The 25723-nt window shown below is 35.3% G+C and overlaps 1 protein-coding gene across 1 annotated transcript in view; it reads right to left on the reverse strand.

Annotated features, from left to right (window-relative positions):
- Positions 1-2035: 2035 nt before the first annotated feature.
- Positions 2036-25723, reverse strand: part of Abcb7 (ATP-binding cassette, sub-family B (MDR/TAP), member 7) — a 140923-nt gene continuing 117235 nt past the window's right edge. The window contains exons 13-16 of the mRNA XM_005413086.2: positions 22650-22821; positions 19791-19894; positions 8651-8758; positions 2036-3583 (exon numbers count right to left, since the gene is read on the reverse strand). Coding sequence (XP_005413143.1) covers positions 3368-3583; positions 8651-8758; positions 19791-19894; positions 22650-22821 — 600 coding nt within the window. The 3' untranslated portion in view covers positions 2036-3367. The remainder of the gene's footprint in view (positions 3584-8650; positions 8759-19790; positions 19895-22649; positions 22822-25723) is intronic.

Below are 25723 nucleotides of genomic sequence, written 5' to 3' on the forward strand. Positions count from 1 at the left end.
AACAGAATATATTGCAATAAAGTTCCATGGAAAGAAAATTATGTATATACACTGTCAAAAGTTGATACTCATCGACATATTCAGCAAGTAGGAAGGACAGGAGCAAGACAACAATAGAGACAAAATGATTTAGAAACAAGGAACCATACAATCTTAAATACTTTGCCTTTGAAGCAAAACATATTTTTAAAACAGCCATCTTCACAAACTAAGCTTTTTCCACATTGATGGGACAGACAAAATGCTACACTTATCTTAAGGTATATAAAAGTGCGAATCCCTGCAGAGGAAAAGTAAATGACTATCTTGAATTCATTCATGTCCAAATGCTAAATAAAGGTCTCTTTAATTATCAAGGGACACTCAGACTTGTGCTCTTTTTTTTTTTTTTTTTTTTGGTTTTTCTCCAGTACCGGGAACCGAACTCATGACCTTGCGCTTGCCAGGCAGGCGCTTTTGCCGCTGAGCTAAATCCCCAGCCCCTAGACTTGTGCTCTTCAAAAATTTCCAAATGAGCCCCTCTGTTCACCAAGATATTTCTATGTTAAGAAACTTCAGTAAGGCACCTGGGATCAGTTAAAAGTTGATCCCAAATTACCTTGGTCTCAAGTTAAGTTTTGGTAAAGTGGGATTCCTATTAAGAGGAAAGTAAATATTTTGGTGTTCAAAATAATCTATGCTAAGAAATAAAACTACCACCTTGCCTCATTTTGAGAACTCAAATTCCAAAATTGTAGCCTATCAGTCCCAATACATTGTTGCAACATTTACTTAAAAATGTATACATACTATCCTTTTGTGTATGTAATGTTGTAATGTAAAATTAGTCCATTATAATTACATGCCCTGTTTCTTGGCATTTCCTATGCGTGAATCATCCTAGGAAGCTTTTCTTTCGTCTTAATCTATTATTTCCTTGTGTAGAACTACTTTAATATAATATGGTTTTAAGAGAAATGTCTTTGTGACTCAGCTACAGCCCTTGCAATAACTGTGTTTTCAGGTAATTTAATTTCTTCTGAGCTGAAAATACTGGTTCATGACCACAGTGGACTAGGGACCACCTGCAATCACACGAAACTAAGTCAGCTTTAGAATCTCTTATTAGCTAAGTATGGTGGCACATACCTGTAATCTTAGCACTCAGGAGGTTCAGGCAGGAGGTCTGCCGCGAGTTCAAGGCTAGCCTGAACTATACAGTGAGACATTTTCTCAAATAAAACAAAAAACAAAACAAATAGTGGGGAAATCATCTCCACGCTGGTAACATTCCTATCCTCTTGGACTAAATGTTCCCCACCTCACAAAATAACTTGCTTTGAATGTTGCTTTTCATACTTACAAAGGAATTATTACTAATGATTATTTTAATCTTATTTATGCAACTAAGCTAAATTTTTTCCACAACATCATTGGAAATGTATAGAAGGAATTAACAGAGATATAAAATTTCTGTCTAGGCTATAACCACATTTCCAGTAATGTAGTTGATTTAAAGGAAACGATGTTTTCCCTCTTCAGAACTATAACAATATCTACTACTTAAGAAAAAGAAATGTCTAAAGAAAAAAAAAAAAAAGTTTTTTTTTTGTAGTTCATTATGTATTGCAATGTTAATTTCAACTTTAAAATCAAGATCCTACATCACATTATTTACTCTGGTATCAAAAACTAACTATGACATACTGGTGGCCCAGGCTATCTACCAAACTGTCTTGATAGAAAAGTTGGGCTATATATTCATCAACATCAACAATACAGAACAAAACATATTAATTTCTCTGATACTAGATTATCATTTAAAACCATAAACCAGTAAAATAAATATATTAGGACCTTTCCTGAGATATAAAATTTCATTATAGTTATGTGAGTATTTGTGAGATACACAAATTTTTCAAACTGAATGATGACTATCCAACAAATTAAGGCAAAGTCATAGTGGAAAAGAGAGGAACTTGTTTTCCTTTTATTTTCTTTTTAATTTGGAGAGACAGGGTGCTATGTAGCCCAGACTGGCCTTAACTCCTGGGCTCAAGGGATCATCCTGCCTCAGCTTCCTGAGAAGTTGGAACTACAGGTACATACCTTTTTTTTTTTTTTGGAGATAAGGTCCCACTGTATAGTTCAGAACAGGCTTGAACTCGTACGCAACCCAGGTTAGCCTCAAACTTGCAATAATCCTCCTGCCTCAGCCTCCCAAGGGCTGGACTTACAGGTGTATGCCACCATGCCTGAGAAGAACTTTCTAAATGAACATCTATCATCATTTTAGTAATTATTTCTAACAAGTAAAACATTTTCCCCTAGTAAAGCTTCATTATATTGCTTGGGCTCCTTGTTTGTTATGTCAGGTTTAAAGTGTGAACATAGATTAAGAGTCCTGGTTTTTTATACATGTATATGTATATTTTTCCTATTTACCAAAGGTGTTTTAATAATTTTTCAATGAACATTAATTTATACACATGTATGTGCACGTACCCAAGACACTATGTATTTGTTTGTATAACTTTAGATGGCAAAAGGAGTGCATTTCAGGTAGAAATAGGAAAGGCCATTAATATTCTAAGCCTTTTTATCACTGTTAGTACAGCAACAGTCAAACCATATTAAGGTTTATAAATGTTTAAGGAACAATGGATAAATTTTAGTTCAAAACCAAAACACTGCCACATTGGTGGAAGAATAAAATTCTAATCCCTAGATAAGTTATTATGCTAGCTAGTGATTAAGAATATTGTCCATACAAACATGAAAATTCAAGTTTTTGTTTTAAAATGTACAGTACACAGTTGGAAATATTTCCAAAACTTGAATTACAGGAATCTATTAAGATAACCAAATTATAAATGGATGTCTATTTCTCATAAGTTCTAACTAAATATATTTATCAACTAATTTCCACATTAATGAAGTATTTCAATTGGAGGAAGAAGAGAAAAGAAACAAAGAATTTACACTGTCCTCTTTCTGTAATTTTAAGAAAAAGCTATTTTGTCTCTAAACTGTCACCACAAAGTTTTAAAAACAAAAATTTGGAAACCAATCTGGCTCATCTGGTTTTGGATGTGAAATGGATGCCAGGCCTCACAGAGAGTCGTGAGTTAAACTTAAGTGGGAACACAAAAATTATGCATTGACTATACCCAGGGCAGGAACAAGAGAATAATTTGGTGATAAATACAGATACCACATTAAATAGAATGAAAGATGTTAAATTAAAATCCTCCTTTGAATAAATCTTATCTAAAAGAAGGGTTATAGAAAATGGGAATGTATGCTTTTGTTTTGATTAAACAATTCTTCACCATAGAATTGTACTTGAAGTGCAGTCCAAAACATGAAAACAAATATTTCCTATGAATTAGCACGAACAGTTTCCACAGCCTTTCACACTGTTGATAATTTCTTCTTGTAGTTTCTTCCTTTCCTCCTCTTTGGACATATTTTCTTTCTTTGCGTCCCATTTGGGGTTATCATGGTTCTGTACATGACTACTTTGTGCGTGCCACATTTCTGAATAGATACTGCCAGAGTTAGCAAGCAAAGCATAGTGTGTACCACGTTCAGCCACTTTACCCTTAAAAGCAAACATAAGAGAAATATAGAGAAAGATCATTTCAAAACTAGTATAATTTAAAATACATAATCATTTATAATATTTATTATTTTTATTTTAAATAGAAAAAGTAAAAATAATAAAACCATTTCAAAACAGGCTAGAAGGACAGTAACAACAGTTACTACACTGTATATTGTTATCTTCATAGTAGTTACTTGGAGTATAAGATATATGCATGATATATTGTCCAAACAATAATAGCACAAACCTTTCTTTTCAATGAACCGAGAGAAACTACAGCTGTGTAACTATCTTGTGTGTGTGTGTATATATATATTTTTTTCCTTTTTCTTTCCTTCCTTTCCCCTTTCTTCCATCACACTTTGTCTTTTCTTTTGAACAGTTTCTTCCCAATTCACAATATCTATTGTACATTTTGGATCTTTTTTACCTCTCAATTCTTTATCTACAGTATAAGTGGGAAAAACTAACGTGGGAAATTTTCCTTTACTGTTGAGCTACTCAGTCCCAGTGAACAAACAAAAGGTTATGAAACTATAATACCATTACCATCATTTAACTTAAATAAAATGCAACTTTATTCTTCATTTTTCGTTTTGAAAGATGCTTCATATTTCATTTTGGAACAGCAGAAAGGGGAAGTTAAAAATGTAAAACTGTATTTTCTGCAATCAGCAAATATTCTAATTGAAAGCACTGTTACTTATGTAGGAATTTAAAAATAATATCCTGAATCCTTATGTGTACTACTATTTCCAGTAGCTATTTTTGTTAACCATGGCTATTAAACTTAATGTTGCACAGATCTGGCAGACTCCAAACTCTGATCTACAATTAATTTGTCTTTTGACAGCTACTTTTAAATATGTTGGGGGACAAAGGAATATTGTTATTTTTACTGGTACTCTTGGGTGATAGGATCTTTACAAATATACCCTTAAGCAAAATAACTACAATTTGTCTGTGCCCATGCCTGGGTACTATATTTACATATATACAGTATTTACATATTACGTATGCATGCACGCGCACACACACACACACAAACACATGGTTCAATCAAAAAATATGGTAAATACTCAAATTTTTAAAAACATTATTACAGTAAAAGACACACACATTACCATTAATTCCTCTCAAAATAGCCCCCTGACATCAAACACACTTAACCTATCATTCTTGCTACTTTTTAAAGCACTTCTAGAAATTCTTTTTACATCCTTAGTTGTGCCTTCGTGGCTTCCTCAATGTCCTGAATCAACTTAAAACATTTACCTTTCATGGTCATTTGGACTAAGGAAGAGCTGGAAGTCACATGGTGACAGACCCACTGAATAAACTGGATGAAGATACACTATCATATTTTTACAGTACTGCCTTTCTATTGGATGGCATTTAGCAGCAGCACTCACCATATTTTTGATCAGACCTCATAAAGACATGAAAGAGGACTTCCAGAACTGCTTCAGAAAGTGGCAAGAATGACGGCGTAAGTGTGTTCAAAGAGAGTGAAAGTATTTTAAGGGAGATTATTAGCAATGTGTCTTTTACTGTAATAATTTTTAAGTTTGAGTATATATAGTTTACTGCTATTTCTTGATTTACCAGTTTCTTTTATTAACTACTGATTTCCTATTATAGAAGAGAGTCAGCACTCTTATACTATCCCACATTCCTATGGCCCCAGTCTTCAGTCTCCTAATAACATTATTTATGACATAAAATTTGCTTCAGTGTTCACTTTGCTCCTTCCTATTGAATCAAGTAGGTACTAGGATTTTTCATATATTTCTTTATATAGTTTTTCATTCTCCCTAGATTTAGTAACTGCCTCATTTTCCCACTTGCTTAGTTTTCCATGTCACTATTGCAAATCTCTCTGAAGATTGTGCCTGAATTATAAAACCCCTCCCTCCACTATATTTTTTCATAATCAATTATTGTATATTAGGTAATCTATTAGTTCAACTCCTCCCTCCTGAATTCTGAAGCTTTATGATGCTACATTTTCGTATGGGGTTTTCTTTCCTTTCACTTCATTGTGGTGGGTGTTTAGTATTCTCTTTCAATCTGTGAACTCTTGCCCTAAAGTTCTGTTTACACTATGTGTATTATTTCTTTGATAATTTTCCTGTCCTCTCTTTTTAGAACTACCACTAGTCAAATGTTAGATCTCTTAAGAGTAATTCTTTCATTTTACCTCTATATTTCTTCTTTCTGTTCTACTCTTTGGAGATTTCCTTGACTTTATTTTAATAACAACATTTTTCAGTTAAAAAGTCTCTTGTTCCCTAGTTGTTCGTTATTACCTCTGTTTTTAAATTCTGAAATGTTACAAGAGTAGAGCAATGGGCATTCACGTGTGTTACTCCTAGTTCAATACTAATTTTTCTACATTTGCTTTGTCTCCCTTTATACACTCTCTATACATACATACATACATCCAGTACATCTGTTTTGTCTCATTTTATACTCTCTATATAGTACAGGTTTTTTTTACAATTCTTACAATTTTTTGCAAAGCATTTGAGGAGTTGCTGACAGTGTTATAATTTACTTTCAAATACTTCATTAGTAGGTACCTCTTTAAAAAGAATATTCTCCTACTAGAATATAACTAGAATATAACTCTATCACATCCCTGAAATTTAGCAATGATATAATGTTCTTATCTGACATATAGTTCATACGAGAACTTTGTCAGTTGTCTGAATAATGTCCTTTGTTTTCCCATCTAGAATCTAATCAGGACCAAAGCACTGAATTTATAACAGCTTTTGCATGTGTGTGTGTAACATTAACATTTCTGAAATGTCTAGATCTGTTTGTGTTTTTTTAAAGCCTTTCAGTTTATCCGTCCAGTTGTTCCTGATGATTAGAGTTAGGTTAAAAATTTCTGTCAGAAGTAAGTGATGATGCGTCCTCAGTGCATTATTATACCATGAGGTATGTGAGGTCAATCTGTCCCATACTGATATTAAATTTGATCACCTGATCTACCAGACTTCTCTACTTTAACAGTACCTTTTTCTCTTTGTAGTTAAAATGCAATCAATGGGTTATACTGTACTTTCAAACTGTGTGACTATTCTATTCCCAAATAGCTTTTCACCGTATGACGACTTATATGAAACAATGGTGGTTACAAACTCTGATTTTCTAAATTTATCATTCACTTTACACATGCTAGTTAACGTTGTTCTTAAAGAAAGGCTTCCCCCTTTCCCCTAGGCACTTTTTGTTTTAACAGTACTATCATGGCTCTCCTCCTTTCCCCTTTCTCTCTTCCCTCTTGCCTTTCTCCTCTTTCCCGTCTCCCTCTTTCCCTTGCCACTGTTCAGTACATCCCCCTTTAGACCCCCCTTTTTCTTACATTTTTTCTCTTTCCTTCCCTGCCTACCTGTCTGTTCACACTTCCCCTCCCCACATTACCACTATGCAAATTTTTAAAATAGCATCATTATGGACTGTGAGATTAGTATTTTATTCAATAGGTTATAATTCATTAATGTCATTACTTTTTTCATGCTCTATCCCATTTGGTTGCTGACAGCCTATTCAAAATGGTTTCTGTGTTCTTGTGACATGCCTTCATTTCTTTTCCTACCCTAGATGTTTCTCTGTGGAGTCTTGGTTACTTCTAGCGAGAAACAGTTGTGTCCCAGATATTTGTACCAGGTACACTCATTGCTACTTTGTTTTCATTGCTTCTAGGCCCTTTCTACAGATAAGCCTATTCACTATTTAGAATACTACTTAACTAACACTAATTTGTACCAATAATTCTGTCCCAATATAACACCACAAGAATCTTCTTCTTTGATCTTTCCAATATTTGTACCTTTTTTCTCCTGAGAACACCAGTCCTAACAATATCAATGTACTTGTTCACATGCGCAGTCTTGAAATATACACAGAATAGTTTCAAAATAGATACTCTCACACAGTATTATCACCAACAAATTTAGCTAAGTTGACGTTTTCTTTGCAATTACTAATGTGTTTACATTATATTCCACTAAAGGTATATATAATTGTAGTGATATGTTCAAGAGGTATTTGGATTAATTCTTATTTTCTTCTGTGTAGTTACCAATTTGGTGCACAGTTTTACTACTTTTTCTTTGAACTTAATTTCCGAGTTTTGTACTTAATTTTGTTTCCTTTGTGGTACTGGGGATTGAACCCAGGGCCTTCACAGTGAGCTATATTGCCAGCCTCTTTCTATTTTTTAAATTTGAGGCAGGGCATTGCTGTGTCCCTAAGTTGCGCAGGCTGGGCTTGAACTTGCAATCCTCCTACTTCAGTATCCTAGTGTACTCAGGTTACGGATAAGCATGCCACTCCAGGCTTAAATGTATTTTTGAACATACAAAAAGTAAAAGCTATGCAACAAAGTAGATTTGGGAAAGTCTCATTCCCTTCCCTATATCTTGCAGGCTTTTTCCTGGCCCCATCTTATATGTAGCCAGTGGCTTTAGTTTCTAGTTTCTCCTTCCTGAATTTTGTTTTACAAAAATAAAAACAAATACTTTTGGCATCTGACCTATTCAGAACATTTAGATAGTACACTTTTATCGTAATTCCCTCTGAAGAGATAATGCAAGTTATCTCCCATTAAGAAAAACATAAAATAAAAACAGCCATGTTTGCCAATGATCACTTTATGATAATTTTCTCTCAAGCATAAAGGATATTTCACTAGAACAAAAAATTATAAATACAGCAAAAGACACTAAGCAAAGACTCTACTGAGAATAAAAATGACCACAGAGAACTTATTTTATAGATATACCCTTCAAAGCCTGCTTATATGATAAAATTCAATACTTACGAATCAAACCTTTGGTTTAATACTTTAATAAAGAATGTGTTAATGCAGTTTATCCCTTCTTGGAAATGACACACATACTTTCCAATAATAGAGACTAAACAGAATTCTATCAGCATTCAATCTCAAATAACACAAATTCTATATATTTTATTAGAAACAGTATTTAGCTTTTTGTTTCTATAACCATTTTCAATGTTTTGAAATATTAAGTTTTAAAGTAAATCTCTTACCTGGTCCAAGACAATGATTTCATCTGCATCAACCACTGTTGACAATCTATGTGCAATGAAAATAGAAGTTCTGTGTTTGACCATATCTCTCATGGCACCAAGAATAGTCTGGAAGTTTAACAAGAAGAATAGGAGAAAAAAAAGATATACCTATTAGCCAAATTAAGTTAAAATAATCATACTTTTATAAAGAAACATAGAAAATGCAAATCTTTTATTATGTAAACTTTATCTAGAGTAAGTATTTGCATCATAATCCTTACTAAGAACAACAGCACATCACGGACCTGGGATACAGCTCAGCAGCACAGGGCCTGCCTGGCAAGCATGAGGTCATGAGTTCAATTCTCAGTACCAAAAAAAAACCCCAAAAACAAAACAGCAAATCAAACAGAAAGTGAGGGCAAATATGACTACAAAGTCATGGAAAAAATACCATTAAGATAGGCAACATTTCTATAAAACACAAAGTCTAAGAGAAAGCACATGTTTTTTATACAAAAAAACCAGTGATTATGAAGAAATCAAACAATAAACCATTCCAGTGATTACAACGAGTACAGTTATATACATATTTATCAGCAGGAACAAAATTAAAATGAGAAGGGACTCAAGTGGTAAGACTGATAATACAAAGAAAGATAGGGAGACGACATTTACAGAAACAAACACAAACATATTTGTATATTCTTAACTTAAGGAAGCTTCTTTTTCAAAAGCATCCTCACTTCTTAATGCATTCTGAAATATACTTTTTGTTTACTGCCTAGAAAAGAAAAGAGAATTGTACATATACTCAGCTATACTTTGAAAGCTGGGTCTAAGTACCACTAGCCAAATGAAAAGAGAAGTGTGGGAGATGGGATAAGACCTTGTTTTACTAGGGAAGGCTCATAATCAAGTGTAGTGGCGGTACTAAGAAAAACTGATTTTTGTGGGATTCCTCTTCCTTACCTCTAAGAACTTAAAACTGTAAAATCCTACAGACGGTTCTGGGCCTTTTAAAAATGCCCATTAAAATTTACTAATTCTTCTGGTAACTCTTTCCTTTGAGTGCGTCTCTGCAAATCCTTCAAGAGTTATGTTTTCTGACATGAAAGTATGTGAGTCGAACAAAGGGGGGGGGCAGAAACTACGGACTGGCAGCCCCACTGGGATGCACAGACCCACAGCCCTGGCAGAACACATGGACCCATGGGATGGTGTCTGAGCAACTCCACACCCTGCCTCAGCCACCGCCAACTTGGAGCTAGCTCTGCACTGTTTCCCCCCTGGATAGGAGAAGAGAAACACTAGCAAAACAGCAGGCCCAATATTGGACAAGGCAGAAGTCTAGAATGGGGTATTCAACATGGCTTACTAGAGGAGGGATCACATCAGAGAAGCTCAGGAAAGATGCACTGTGAAGAAGGATCTGGAAAATACAACATGGCTGAGTAGAGGAGGAGTCATATTGGGGAGACTCAGACAACATCAACTAGAAATACAGAGAGGAAAAACTAGCATAAATGAAAAGAGACTGGATTAACCAAATACAATGTGGTATCCATGTCTAAATTCTGATTTGAAGGGTCTAATTCAAAGATCACTATTAGGAGACTACTGTACAACATTCAACAGGGAAGAGAGAACTTCACTGGAACTGAATCAGGGGTGGCTGAAAGGGATACTGCTTCCAGAGTAGCCATCCGCAGTCAATAGTTGGTAAGTGGCCTCAGACCAGGGCCTGCTGCCACAACTGCGGAATGACAGCTGGTGGGGACACCGCTGGGGAAGGGCTCACTGTTTGAACCTGGAGTTCAACCTTGGCTGCAAGGCATGCTCCACATTCAAGACACTGGAGTGGAAGAGGGAAGGACAGCCACAGGAGATGGCCAGGAATTGGAGAGCAGGCTGGATGGAGTCCTGATGAAGGGCTGGAGTTGGTAAACATGGACCCGGCTCCTGTTGTCAAAGGTCAAGTTTAGCCTGAATTACAGAGGACTGGAAGATCACATGGGTACCCTGCCTGCCGTTGTATGTGGATGCCTGTACCCAGCACTTTTCTGCCGGTGAAGTGCCACCTCAGACTTCAGTGCAAGCAGAGACACATCTCGCTTTGTAGGCAGTGGAAAAAAGCCACGCATCCAAAACAATAGAAAATCCTTTTCTTTTCTTTTCTTTTTTTTTTTTTTTTTGCTGTTTTCCAACTACTGCTCTTTTTCCCATTTTGATTTCATTTTTTTCCCTTGTTTCTTCCTCTTGCCTTTCTCTTTCACTACAGTTTATAGTGGGTAAGGGAAACTGTGCCTGTTCCTTTTCATTCCTTCTACATTTTTTATCCATATCTTTTTATCTGTCTGCTTTCTCGTGTTTCCTATCCTTTTTCTTTTTGTCTTTTTTCTTCTCTTCCTGTTTTATTTATCTCCCTTTAACTTTTTCTCTAATATTTCTATTATTCACAGAATTCTTTCTCACTTCCATTTCCCACTATTGAATTTATACCCAGTTTCCCCTGTTATCTGCATCTAAATATATAATAAACCTCTACCAACATTATGATCCTTTGCCCCCCTCCTATTTCCTCCTCCTTCCTATAACACATAGAAGACTTAAAAAAAAAACAAAACTGTTCCCCCTTTTCTTTCTCCCCTTCTATCATTGCATAGGCCCCAACTCCCTGTGCTTTAGATAACTGATTCTATAAAATTACTGTTGAGTGACTTTTTTAACCATTAGAAGAGACATAGCCATCACACTTAGTACATATTAGCTATGGACCACTACTTGGGCTGTTATGATGCTTATAGTATAACTGTGAATTCTGTGACCGAAATAACAAAACTGACACAGCCAAAGTCAATGGATAAACAGCAACAAAAAAGTCAGGAAAAGAACAACAAAGGATTCACCAATAGATACAGGCAGCAAATACAGTAAACAACGCATCTCAGTAACCTCTCTTAACATTAATGGCCTGAATTCTTCAATTAAAAGACAAAAATTGGCACAATGAATCAAAATACAGAATTCAACAGTTTGTTGCATTAAAGAAACTCATCTAATCCAAAAGGATATTACACTAAAAATTAAAGGATGGAAAATAGTATTTCATATACCAGGTCCCAGATAACAAGTAGGGGTAGCAATTCTAATATTAGATATGGTAAACGTCAAGCTAAAACTGATTAGAAGATGCAAAGAAGGTCACTATATATGAATTAAGGGAACAATTCAACAAGAGACAACACTGATAAATATATATGTACCTAATACTGAAGCACCAATCTCCATAAAACAAAAACTGCTGAAATTAAAGGATCAAATAAACACACAATCATAAGAAGGGACTTCAATACTCTATATTCACAAAGAGATAGATCAACTAAACAAAAATTCAATAAAGAAATTTTAGAGCTGAATCATGTCCTTGAACATATGGTCTGAATAGATATTTACAGAGTATTCTGACCCTCTATAATAAAGATACATTCCTTTCAGCACAATATGGTACTTTTTCCCAAACAGGTCTCATATTTGTCCACAAAGCCTGCTTAAGCAAATATAAAAGAATTGAAAGTACCCCATGCATAGTATTAGACCACTGTACAATGACAGTAGAAATCAATGACATGAGAAATTTCAGAAAAGGCAAAAGCTTCCAGAAAATTAACAACATACTCCTAGACAACCAATGGATCACAGAAGAAATCAAAAAGAGATAAAAAATTTCTGGAAGGTAATGACAATGACTGTACAACTCACCAAAACCTCCATGATACTAAGAAAGTAGTTCTAAGAGAAAAATTCATTGCCATCAATGTTTACATTAGAAAAAGAGTATGCCAAACATAAGTAACCTTATGAGTAACCTTAAAACACTTGAGAAACAACAACATAGACTCACACCAAAAATAAGGAAAATTTTAAAGATATTTCTGCATCTTCTAATCACGTACAGCTACAAATTGTATACAATGAATGTGATCATTATAACTTAATAAAAAAAAGGTGAGAGCAGAAATCAATGAAACAGACTAAAAAAAAGAGAAAACGTAAGAAAAATCAATGAATCTAAAAGCTGGCTGGTTCTTTGAAAGAATAAAATAGATAAGCCTCTAACCAGAATTACCAAGAGAAAGTAGAAAAGACTCATCAATGAAATTACAAATGAAATCATAACAGACATTGTGGAAATCCAGAATACAGTAACAACTTTGAAAAATTTTGAAGAAATCAGCAAATTTTGAAGTAATGGACAGATTTCAAACTACCAAAACTACCACCAAAACTAACCTAAGACATAAATATGCTTAACCCAAAAACAAGCAATAAAATTGACACAGTGATAAAGAATCTACCAACTTAAAAAAGCCCAGGATGGATTCACTGCTGAATTCTACAAAACCTTTAAGGATGTTATATGATCAATACTCTTCAAGGTCTTCAAAGAAATTGAAAGTGATGGAGTGCTCTTAAATTCATTTATGGAAGCTGGTATTACCCCGAGCCCAAAATTGGACAAAGATTCAACTAAAAAACAGAATTACAGGCCAATTTCCTTAATGAACATAGATGCAAAAAACCTCAATAAGAAATTACCAAATAGAGTGCAGTACATCATCAAAAAGATTATATGTCATGACCAAGTGGGTTTCATCCCAGAGATAAAAGGACGGTGCAACATATGTAAGTCAATGAATGCAATATATCACATAAACAGAGGCAAAGTGAAAAACTGTATGACCATATCAACAGATATAGAAAAGATTTGACAAAACCCAATACCCCTTCATGATAAAAGCCCTGAAGAAAACAGGTATAGAAGGACCATACTTGAATATGATTAAAGCTATTTTTGACAAACCAAAAGCCAGCATCACACTAAATAAGGAAAAGCTAAAAGAATTCCTCCTATAATCAGGAACAAGACAAGGATGTCCACTATCGCCACTTCTACTAAGTGAAACATCAGCCAGAGCAATCCAACAAGAGAAAGAAATAAAAGGGATAAATATAAGAAAGGAAGAACTCAATAAACTAATAGAAATTAGTTTGCATTGTTTTGTCTTTGCATTTATTATTTTTTGTTCTTCTCTCTTTAAAATAAGAAAGGAAGAACTCTATAATTTGCAAATTACTTGGTACTCTACACAAAAGACCCAAAGAACTCCAACAAGAACTCTTAGAATAACCAACTTCAGTAACATAGCAGGATACAAGATCAACACACAAAAGCATTAGCATTTGTGTACACAAATAATGAACTCAATGAAAATTTTGGAAACAGTATCATTCACAGTAGCTTCAAGAAAAATGCAACAATGGACCCTTGATTTATCAACTCAATTCGTTCACAAAGGCTGGTTGTAACTCAAGTTGCTTGTAAGTCAAGATTACTTTTCCTATAAGAAATAATGGAGATACCCGTAATGTTTTCCAAACCTCCCCCAAACACCCCTTAACTAGCCTTTTCACAATAAAAAAGGGTTGTATAATGTGCATAATTTAGCAGAAACACCAATGACTTTCCCAGTGTATTCACCAAAAAGTTATAAAATCTGACTAGTTTATCAGAAACAATTTCGTACAGTACCCACCATTCAAGTTGACATCTTTGGTTTGTAGGAAGCATGAAATGGAAGATGGTTACTGCTTTCAAGGAGAGTCCCCATCTATAAAAATATTAGGAATCTGGCTCTCTGGTGTCCTTTCTCTCCTTGGGAGAGTCTGTAGTCCACTAAGAACTGCTTCTGGCTCACTAGGTCCCAATTTTTTAAAAATCGATCTGAGGTTGTCTGCTTCTGTCTTTTCTTTAACACTGTCCTGTACTATGATATGACATTGTTGATTGGCTTTTTCTCTGTCTGGGAGGATCTTCCCTAGAAATGTTTGTAGCTCCTTCATTTCAGAACTTTGCTGCACTGATTGTTGATATTCTCCCCTCCTCTTCAGAAAGTTCCTTAGCTGCCATCCTCTGTTGCTCAGACAGAAATTAAAGTTGCTCTGTAGACAGTTCCTCTACCAGTTCGTCAACATCACCACTGTCTAGGTGCAAGTCTATAGACTCTGCCATGGTGACACTGTCATCAATCATAGGGTCAGTTGAAGGCTCAGACTCCTCTACACAGCCTTCAGTCTCTGTCCTATATAATTTTAGACCACACTTTCTTCCAGGAAGATCTCAGTGTCCTTAGAGAGATATTGGCCCAGGATTTCTCAATTAACCCCACACAGGAAAGGATGTTATAATGTTCCAGAATTCTTCAAGGGTTAAATCTGTATTTGAAACCATCTGGAAGCACTTTAGGAACAGTTCCTTAGTGTACAGCTTCTTAAAGTTAGTTGGTCCATAGGCTGCAGTGAAGGAGTTGTATTAGTAGGAGGAACTTGACTGAAAGCCATGGGAATTCTTTAGTCAATTCTCCCCAAATTTCATGGGTGAGCAGGAGCACTGTCCATGATGAGGAGAGGCTTGAGTGGTAACCCTTTGTCCTTTAGATATTTCTTAACAGTAGGACAAAAAGCCTCCCTGACCCACTCAAGAAAATATACTCTTGTTAACCAAACTTTTATGTTATATTTCCACATGACCCCTAGCCTATTCTTCATGACTTTATGTTTTCTGGGTGTCTCAGAGTGATAAACCAAGAGAAGCTTTATCTTTCTATGTCTATGTGTACCTGAAATTGAACTCAGGACTTTAAGCTTGCCAGGCAGGCCCTTGTGCCACTGAGCTATATCTCTAGCCCAAGAGGCTTTACCTTGAGGTTACCATTAGCATTGGCACATAGCAACAAATTTAGCCTATCTTTCATAGGCTTGTGGCCTGATATTTTCTTCTCTTCTGGGTAAGTAAGTTCTCCGGGGCACTTTCTTCCATAAAAGGCCAGGAGTGTTACGGTTGAAAATTTGATGACAGCAAAAACCATTTCTTTGTGTAATCATTTCAAAGTGGTGTATGTAATTTTAAAAAGCTCTTTTATCAGCACTGGCTGTTTTACCATGCCTAGTTATGCTATTAACTCAAATTCTCGCATTAAAATTGTGAAACCACCCCTTACTGGCATGAAATGTTTCACCATTATCACTCGTTGATGAATTATCTTTTATGAGATCTGCATTTATAGCCCTAGCTTTTACACAAATTATAGACTCAGGCTATAACCTGTCATCTGCCTTTTGTTTATACACACACACACACACACACACACACTGCTGATCACGCCTTACTAATCTGAATAATACCTTTAGCAACATTAGCTTCCTTATACAAACATTTTCTCTATAAGATTGCCATGAAGATAGATTTTGATACATGGTACATATTAGTGAGATTCGTCACATGAACACCACTCTCTATTTCTCCGCAATTTGCTTCATTTTGATTGTGATTGCTTTCTTTACCTTTCCTTCCTTATCCTGTTTTTTAGCCTTTCTGGAGCCACTTTGATAGCAGTAATGGTGGCAATTATATAAAGCACTGACCAAATCATATCCACAAACACATGCATCTGGACTCAGACTGATGCTTACATATACTTTTCTGGCATCATGAGTCTTTGTTTACAACTGCACATGCAGCTGGCATTCAGGTTGCAACTCAAGACCTTGGTTGCAAGTCAAACTTAAAATTCTGGTCACAACCCAAGTTGTCTGTATATGAGACTGGTTGTAACTTGAGGGTCCACTGTACCCTGGAATTAACCTAACCAAGGAAGTGAAATACCTCTACAAAGAAAACTATATTATTCTGAAAAAAAAGGAGATTGAAGAAGACATGAGACAATGGAAAGATCTCCACCGTTCCTGGATACACAGAACCAATATTTTCAAAATGGCGATACTCCCAAAAATGTTATATAGAGATTCAATGTGGTCTCAGTGAAAATACCAACAGCATACTTTACAGAACTAGAGAGAACAATCCTAAAACTCATATGGAACCAGAAGAGATGCAGAATAGGAAGAGCAATTTTGGGCAACAAGAGCAAAGTAGGAGGCCGGGTAATACCTGACTTCAAGATATACTACAAAGCAATAGTGATAAACCAACATGGTACTGGAAAAAAAACTGATATGTGGATTAATGGAATAGAATAGAGCACTGATAGCAAACTTACAGCATGTGTGCTATAGTGAGTTATTTGTATCACTGAAAGCTCTAAAAGTTTGCCATCACTGAAATAGAGGATACTGAGACATCCCAGACACATTCAGCTATTTGATCTTTGACAAAGCAGTCAAAAGCATATGTTGCAGTAAAGGTAGCTTATTCAAGAAGCGGTGCTTGGAAAACTGCTTATCTGTTCACAGAAGATTGAAACTGGACGCATATCTGTCACCATCAACTAAATTAAAATAAAAATGGATCCAAGATCTAAACATTAAAATGGAAACATTAAACCTATTAGAAGATAAAATAGGTAAAACACTTCAAGACATGTGTAGGGAAGGATTTTCTAAACAGAATCTTAATTGCACAAGAAATAACAGCAAAAACCAACAAATGGGATTATATCAAACTAAAAAGTTTCTGTACAGTAAAACAGTCAATTAGTATAGTGAAGAGACAATATCCAGAATGAGAAAAAACTTCTACCAAATACTCCTCAGACAAAGGACTAATATCTAGAATATATAAAGAACTCAAAACTAATCCAACTACCTAAAATGAAAAGAACAGATAATTCACAGAGGTCAACAAATATATGAAAAAATGTTCAACACCTCTGGTCATTAGAGATGCAAATTTAAACAATGCTAAGATTGTATCTTACTCTGGATAAAATGACAATCATTAAGAATCAAACAATAATAAATGCTGGGGTGGCTGGGGTGAAAAAGAAACCCTCCTACTTTGTTGGTGAGAATGTAAACTTTGTTGGTGAGAATGATCATTATGGAAATCAGTATGGAGATTTTTCAAAGAACTTAAATTAGAAATTCCATAGGACACAGATATCCCCTTTCTAGGTACCTTTCCCAAAAAGCATAATTAAGATACCATACTTTGGTGATACTTGTATAGTAATATTAATAGCAGTACAATTTGTAATGGCTAAATCCCATAAGCAGCCTGTATCTTCATCAACAGATGACTTGATAAAGAAAATGTGCTACCTATATATAATGGAATACTACTCAGATATAAAGAATGACAAATCTGAGACATGTGCAGGAAAATGGATGCATCTAGAAAATATAATGTTGAGTGACATAACCCAGATACAAGCTTAAATACTGTACAGTATTTCTCATTTGAGTGAAGCAAAGGACAAACAAAGAGAATAATAAAAGATGGATAGAAAGAGACAAGGGGATGCATCTCTTGCAACGGTTAAGTGGTCATAGGGAACAAGGGTAAGGGGTGAAGAGGAGAGGAAGGGGAAATGAGTAGCCTTAGATAAGCCATGTACAGAAAGCTAATAACCTCAATGAATTTAAACATTACATGCTTTAATATGAGCTAAGATTAATAATATCAACAAGAATGAAAACTGAAATAGAGGAACCAGAGAAGTAGGGAAGGAGGGGGGAGGAAAGGGAAAGGGGATTAAAAAATAAAAAACACGCTAGATTATGTACATGTACCCATTTCTCAAGATGACTGTGAACTGCATGTACTATAAACATGTACTAATAAAGAATGTTTGTTTAAAAAAAAAAGACTATTGGCAGCCAGATGTGGTGGCAATAGGACCACCATGAGTTCAAGGACAGCCTGGGCTACATTCTGAGTTCCAGGCCAGTCTAAACTACACAGCAAAACCCTGTCTCAAAAAAAACCAAAAAAAAAGAAAAAAAAAAGACTATTAGTTGTGAGGCATCAGATTAGTGTGTAGCCTACTGGCTGGGGAAGCAGGAGTGACCTGTCAATCACAGAGATCCACCGCAGGTGCCAAATCCTGTCCCTGGGACTCGTCGGAGAATATTATGTTCAATTCTTGGAAGAGTTCAAGCAGGTTTTGGATAGGATAGTGAGGAGTGGGAGATACAAAAGACAGCCACCACTGAGCTCTTGGCCATTGTGTTCCCTCTTCCACAGAGTCTAGTCTCACCTTACAGAGCTCTCACCCTTTTCCTCTTTTTAATTGGCTCACACTTGCTCTGCAGAGCATGTTTCTTTTCCTACCATTAATAAATGCAAAACCTTGCTACCTTTTGTGCTTGTCTTCATCAATTCTTTGTTCAGGACAGAAAGAACCTAGAAATCACCTCTAGAAGGGGACTACAGCACCCTAAAAGCTGGCAACAATAGGACTTTAAATCTGTGGCAGTAGGACAAACTTTTAGGTACCAAGTTCTTTGAAGTAGGTTCTTACTGTTCTCATGAATGGGATCTGGTTGTGCTTAGAATTCACTCTAGATATAAGAAATCCTCATGCTAATCAATTTGTTCTGCAGTTAAACTGTTTAAGGTATGCTGCTGATCAAATAATATGCCCTTAGACTTATGTCCATATGCAAATATTATGTCATATAGCCTCTAAAGCTGGAAGTAGACCTTTGAATACTATGTTTATACTACTCACTAAATTAAAAGTTCTTGATTAAAGGGAATTGTTCACGAAATTATCAGTGCTGTTGACTTTCATATGCAATGTGAAAATGTTATACATTGTACAACACAGTGTCACAATCTCTTGTTGTTTCACAACACTTCCTACAGAATGAATACAAATTGATACCAGCACTGATGGTTGTGTGTGCTTGACTTGCATCTCAATGAGCTGCTCCAAGATGAAAGAAAGGCTTCCTAGTATGTACTGTGTCACAAATGTCACAATCACCTGACTTGTAATAATGTAAACAGCAACAGGAGAAACACTAAAACCCTCTTCCTTGTCGGCATATTTGGCAATTTACACCTTTACAAGATACAAGGAAGGGTAATGCAATAACAGTATAAGGGACCAACAATTCAAAAAGAAGGCACATTTCCAAACAGACTTAACAATATGGTATCCAATTCAATGCAACCTGGCATTCCTAGCATCAATATTTGTTATATGAGGGAAAAAAAAGGTTAGGTACTTTGCTCTACAGCACCTTCTTTTGAAGTTCATTTAAAATACAAAGAAATGTCGATATTTTACTGAAACTTCCAAGGAAAAAAGCTAAACATTAAAATGCTCTATATTTTCTTCATATCCTTTACCTCTTCAGTAATTGAATCCAATGAGGAAGTGGCTTCATCATAGACAATGACTGGGGGGTTCTTCAAAATGGCTCTTGCAATTGCCACTCTTTGTTTTTCTCCTCCTGGAAAAAAAATTTAGTTTAGAGAAACATAACAGGGAAATGAGCTGTCCTTTGTAAGTGTTTTCATAAGGTGAGATCAAAATACAGTGAATGCCGCTGACAAGTGCCACACAACAAAAAAGCAGGTTCATAAAAACTTTATGGTGGGCTGGGGATGTAGCTCAGCAGTACAAGCACCTGCATGGCAAGTGCAAGATCCTGAGTTCGATTCCTGGTAAAAGAAATAAAAACCTTATGGTGTATTCTCATCCCGCTTCTTCACTGGATGTGGCACCCTGTGACTTCTGGCTCTTATAACCATGAGAGGTAAACATTTTGTATCAATTCAGGACACGGAGGCAGCTACAATAGTGCAAATAAAGATTCACAAAAGAGGACTTCCAGAACTTTCAGACAGAGACAAGGACAATGAGATGAGTGTGTTAGAAGCAAGAGAGGAGTATTTTGAGAGAGTTAGTGTCACTGTGTATTTTGCTCTAGTATATTTCTAAAATTTAAACACTCACTGCATTTTTTATCATACATCATATTTTGTTTATAGTATTTATATTGACTACATCCACCAAGTAAAACAGTTAACATTTATTTGTACTCCTGATCAATGCTCATTTTATAGTGTTGTAGAAGCTAAATTCATGTATGATATCCTTTGACAAACTACATTACCTTGAATATATATGTAATACTGAAATCTGACTTTGTGGCAGGTGAAATGTATGAAAATGAGGCAGCGAGGTAACAACTGTGATTGTTACCAGAAATATGCCCATTATATAAGTTAATTTATATCACAGACACTCTTGAGAAACAGCATTCTCAGATAAAAAAGTCAATATTTGACAATCAACAAAGCCAAAATCAAATTCATTAGAACCCTGAATGCTTGACAGTAAGAAACTATAAATATCGAAATTTACATCTTAACATTAAAAACTACTATTCAGCCAGATTTTAAAGGATGTTTATTGATAGAAAGCTAGTATTTTCACAGCATTCTTCAAAATTAATTGTATGTACTAGCTACTTCTTATTTCTCGTTGGGTATTTGTTATAGGATTCTAGCATAAAAGACTGTTAAAAACTAAAAGCAGAAGCCCAGAAAGGTAAAATGATTTTTTCAAGGTCACAGAGCAAGTTTTAGCAGAATCTAGACTAGATCTGAACGGACTCCTAGTACAATGGATTCCTAAATATAGAAGTAAATATTTAGGAAATAGTTATACCCTAAGTAAACAGCAAAAATATCTAGTGAAGTAAAGAAAAAAAAAGTTCCAAAAGACAAAAACATTATTTTTATTTGTTGGTTTATTGAAAGGAACTGTTAATGTATAGTTGTTTGATCAATCTTACATGCCCATATCTAGTTATCTGTGCAACCATTTTGAAGATAATATTATGTAACATAACAACCACTATTAATATCCTACCATCTTTTTTTGAAATTCTGTATCGTTTTTATTGTTCCCTGTGCTGCTTTGTTTATGTATTTGTTTTCATTATTTTGGGTTTTTTTCCTTTTCTCTTTAAAATGAAAAATAAAATTTATATATATATGTGGCTTATTGAAAGGAATGTTCAATGCTTAGAATTTCTTTGTTCTTGACCAGTTTTGCAGGCTTGAATCTGGTAACTGGAACAACTGATCTAAAAACAACAATATGCAGTACAAGAACCACTGTTGAACTCCTATCATCTTGTATGGTGAAGCTCTGCATCATTTCCAATGTTTTTTTTATTACTTGTTACTCTCTTTGTTTGATCAGTCTTACATTCTTATGTCTGGTGGACTGAGTAACTTGGTTGAAGGTAACAGTATGTATGTAGCAACCATTATTAATTCCTATTATTTTGTTTTCAGGTCATGTTTTGTGCAGTTTTGATTTTGCCTTTATTGTTGTTTTGTTAGTTTTTTTATCTTTAAAAATAAAAAAAAATTTTTAAAAATAAAAATTAAAAAAGTTTTCATCACTGGAACTCGTGCAGGTCTAAAGTCATTACTAGATACATAAAACAATAGTTGACATCAGGCCTGTTTATTCTTCATCTTTTTAACAAATAATTTAGCACATTAGGACATACATAGTATGTTTCTAATAAATGTAAATATATGAAGCTGGTGTATAAAGAAAAGGAAGCAGGATTCATTAAAATTTATGCAGGGTATTCTTTATTCCATTTTTGCCTTATCCTCACCCTTAATCTATACATTTCTTCCCTAAACTAGAATGACGAATGTAAATAGAGGATGTAGTACATTTGTGTAAACTCATCAATATGTACTTTAAAGCATTAGAGGGCCAGGGATATAGCTCAGTGGCACAAGGGGCTGCCTGGCAAGCATAAAGTCCTGAGTTCCATTCCCAATAACAACAACAACAACAACAAAAAAAACACAACAAACCTGAAAGCATTAGATATCAATATCCTTTTGGAATTCAAATCATTTGGGGCAAAGAAACACTTTATCCTTTATCAGGAAGCTACCAGTGACTACAAAAAGAATGGGATCAAGTATAAAAGGCCTAAAGTATTTAAACATCCCCTAATAAATTATGAGAGATACACTACTATGAAATTACTTCTCCTTATCCTTACTACTTTCCCAAATGAATAACTTTGGCTTTCCTTTAATATGAAGATCATGATTTATAAATTAAGCAGATCAACCTGGATTTATATCAATAATATAAACGGCTCCAACAAATTACTCTGAAGGGAATAAGGAGTAGGAAGTAGATCTAAAACTTCTGATTACCTGAAAGCTTGAGTCCTCGTTCCCCTACTTGGGTGTCATATCCATGTGGCATTCGGAGAATTGCATCATGAAGTCCAGCTAATTTTGCCACTGCATATACTTCTTCAGGTGAAGCACTGATATTTCCATACAAGAGGTTATAGTAAATAGTATTATGGAAGAGGACAGCATCCTGAAATTTTATATATACACACATATATGTAAGTTCATTACAAAAATTTGAACAATTATAAAGACATAAGGCATAAAAATTAAAACCAGCAGCCCTTTTTAACACTCATCCCTGTAATTCCATTTGTTTTCTCAGAACTAGTCACCACGAATAATTTGCTGTGTGTAATTGCAGACATTTTCTACACATGTATATGACTAAACATGCTTTTATGAGTATGAACATGGTTTCTAGTCTCTTTGTGGTTGTTCTGTTCTTTCTTTTATTTCTTTCTTCTCTTTTCCTCCTGTCTTCTGCACCAGTTCCCCACGTAGCATGATCTCCCTTTGTCCTCCAGCCTTATTTCTCATCTCTACCTCTTCTTTTACTTCTCTATTTTTCCCTAACTCCTTTTAAATTTTAACCATTGAGGGTAACACTGACATACTAGAGACTTATACACTGCGTATAATTTTCTGGTTTGTTTTAGATTTTATTATATAATCACAAATCTAATTCATACAGTTAAAGGTGGCAAAATAATGGATACTACAGTTTGTCATTTTCTACGCCCTGTTTGATGCTACTGTTATTATTGATGGTACCATTTTAGCCAAAAGTAACATAATTAATTGTTCTAACCAGATGTTTTTCCTGGTATACCAAGACTGAGACTGACTAAGGGTCATAGAAAATACCATGGGACAGTGCCAAAGAACCAGGGGCTGGGTCAAGCATGCAGCAACTGCTCATCTCCAAACAAACTGAAGAGATAGGATCCTGCAACAGACTCAAAAGCCAAAAATCACTTACACCTAGAAGACACCCCAGAGAAGTAGTCACTTCCTACCGGTTATAAATACTAGCAATAAAGCAACTCAGCATAGGCAATTTATAAGCATCAACCCAGGAATTAAACTTTAAAAAGGAAAAGAAAATGAGAAGACAAGATGCAACCCCAGAAATCTGGTTCACCAGAGGCAAACCTAGCGGGTAATGAGGTGGGACAATCTGAAAGTCACCCACCTGGCCTCACTGAATTGGTAACAACACAGCAACTAAATGAGGTTTTAGAGCAAATCAAATCAGAAATAATTTCTAAAATAACTGCCACAATGGAAACCATGCTTAGTGACTCTAGAGCAGAAACATAAAAAAATACAGAAGCTTAAGAAAATTATGGAAGCCGTGAATGCCTAACACAGGAAATAAATGAAATCCGTAAGACAGATTCAAGCAGATATCCAGGCAAAGAAAAATTCCACTGAAAGTGTCCATAGCAGAATGAACCAACGTGAAGACAGAATCTCAGATACAGAAGACAGGTTTGCCATTAGTGATCATTTAAAGAAAGATTTCTTAAAGATAGCAAGGGATCATGAGAAATCAATCCAGCAGTTGCTAGATGATGCAAAAAAGAAAAACTTAAGATTGACTGGAGTCAATGAAAAAGAAATAGCACAAGTGATACAAAAAAAAACTTCACACATATCATGGCAGAAAACTTCCCTGGTAGGGAAAAAGAATTTAACATATATTAAGTGAGGTACATAGAATTCCAATTAGCCATGATTAAAAACAATCTATAGCCAGGCATATCATAATCCAGATTCCATAAATTCAATACAAGAATAGAATATTAAAAGCTGTTAGGGAAAAGAAACAAATCACCTATAAAGGAAAGCCCATCAGAATCACAGCTGACTTCTCATCAAAAACCTTCAAGTCTGGGGCTGGGGATTTAGCTCAGCGGCACAGCACCTGCCTGGCAAGCGCAAGGTTGTGAGTTCGATTCCCAGTACCAGAGAAAAACCAAAAAAACAAAAAACAAACAAAAAAAAACCCCTCAAGTCAAGGAGAGTGTGGAGTGAAGTATTTCAAGTTCTAAAGGAAACCAACCTTCAAGCTAGATTGATGTAACCCGCAAAACTATCTTTCAAAATTGATGGAGAAATAAGGTACTTCCATGACAAAGAACACCTGAAGAAACTTAGAGCCACCAAAGTAGCACTCCAAAATGCTCTGAAGGACATTCTAGAAAAAGACAACAAGGACTACAACTCTATGAACCCCAACAGAAGGAATCTACCAGGCAAGACAAACAATAAAACAAAGGAGGGAAAAAAGGGTAAGCCAACAACAGGAAAACAACCTGACAAGGATAAGTCAATAACCATCAATGTTAATAGTGTCAATTCACTGATCAAAAGACACAGACTGGCAGAATGGACCATGAAGCAAGACCAACAATATGCTGCTTAAAAGAAATACATTTAATTCAAAAAGAAATTCACAGATGAAAGTCAAAGGATAAAAAACAATATTCCATGCAACAGGAACCAGAAAAAAGTAGGAGTAGCTATCCTATTTGCAAACAAAGTGAATTTCAAGGCAAGACTGATTAAGAGAGACAAAGAAAGTCAGTATATCCTTGTAAAGGGAACAATCCAAGAGGAAGATATAAGGAGCAGCTGAAGCTGGAGATCTGTCATATGTGCAGGGGCAAGACAGAGCCAGAGTGCCTGAAGCAGTCAAGCTACATCAGTCTTGAGAAGGACATCCTCCCTGGATAATTTCACTAATTAGTCAGTAGACAATCTTGTGTCATGATAGTAACATTGCGAAAGTATAAATAAACACCCCTACTGTTCTTGTTCAGTTCTTCTCCTCCCATCAGGAGAGGGAGGACCTTTACCTGACTCAGCTCTCGTCTCTTGTCTATTTTTTCCTCATTCCCACCACTGTTCCTCCCTGTGGTACACTGAGAGCCCAACAAATCACAACAGAAGAGATAAGAATTATAAATATATATGGAACAAATACCAGTGCACCTACCTATGTAAAACAAATATTAACCGACATGAAAAATCAAATAAGCACTTATACAATTGTATTGGAGGATCTCAATACCCCACTGTCACAA

This window comes from Chinchilla lanigera, unplaced genomic scaffold, assembly GCF_000276665.1.
Source record: "Chinchilla lanigera isolate Chin_1 unplaced genomic scaffold, ChiLan1.0 scaffold00161, whole genome shotgun sequence".
NCBI classification, from domain to species: Eukaryota; Metazoa; Chordata; class Mammalia; order Rodentia; family Chinchillidae; genus Chinchilla; species Chinchilla lanigera.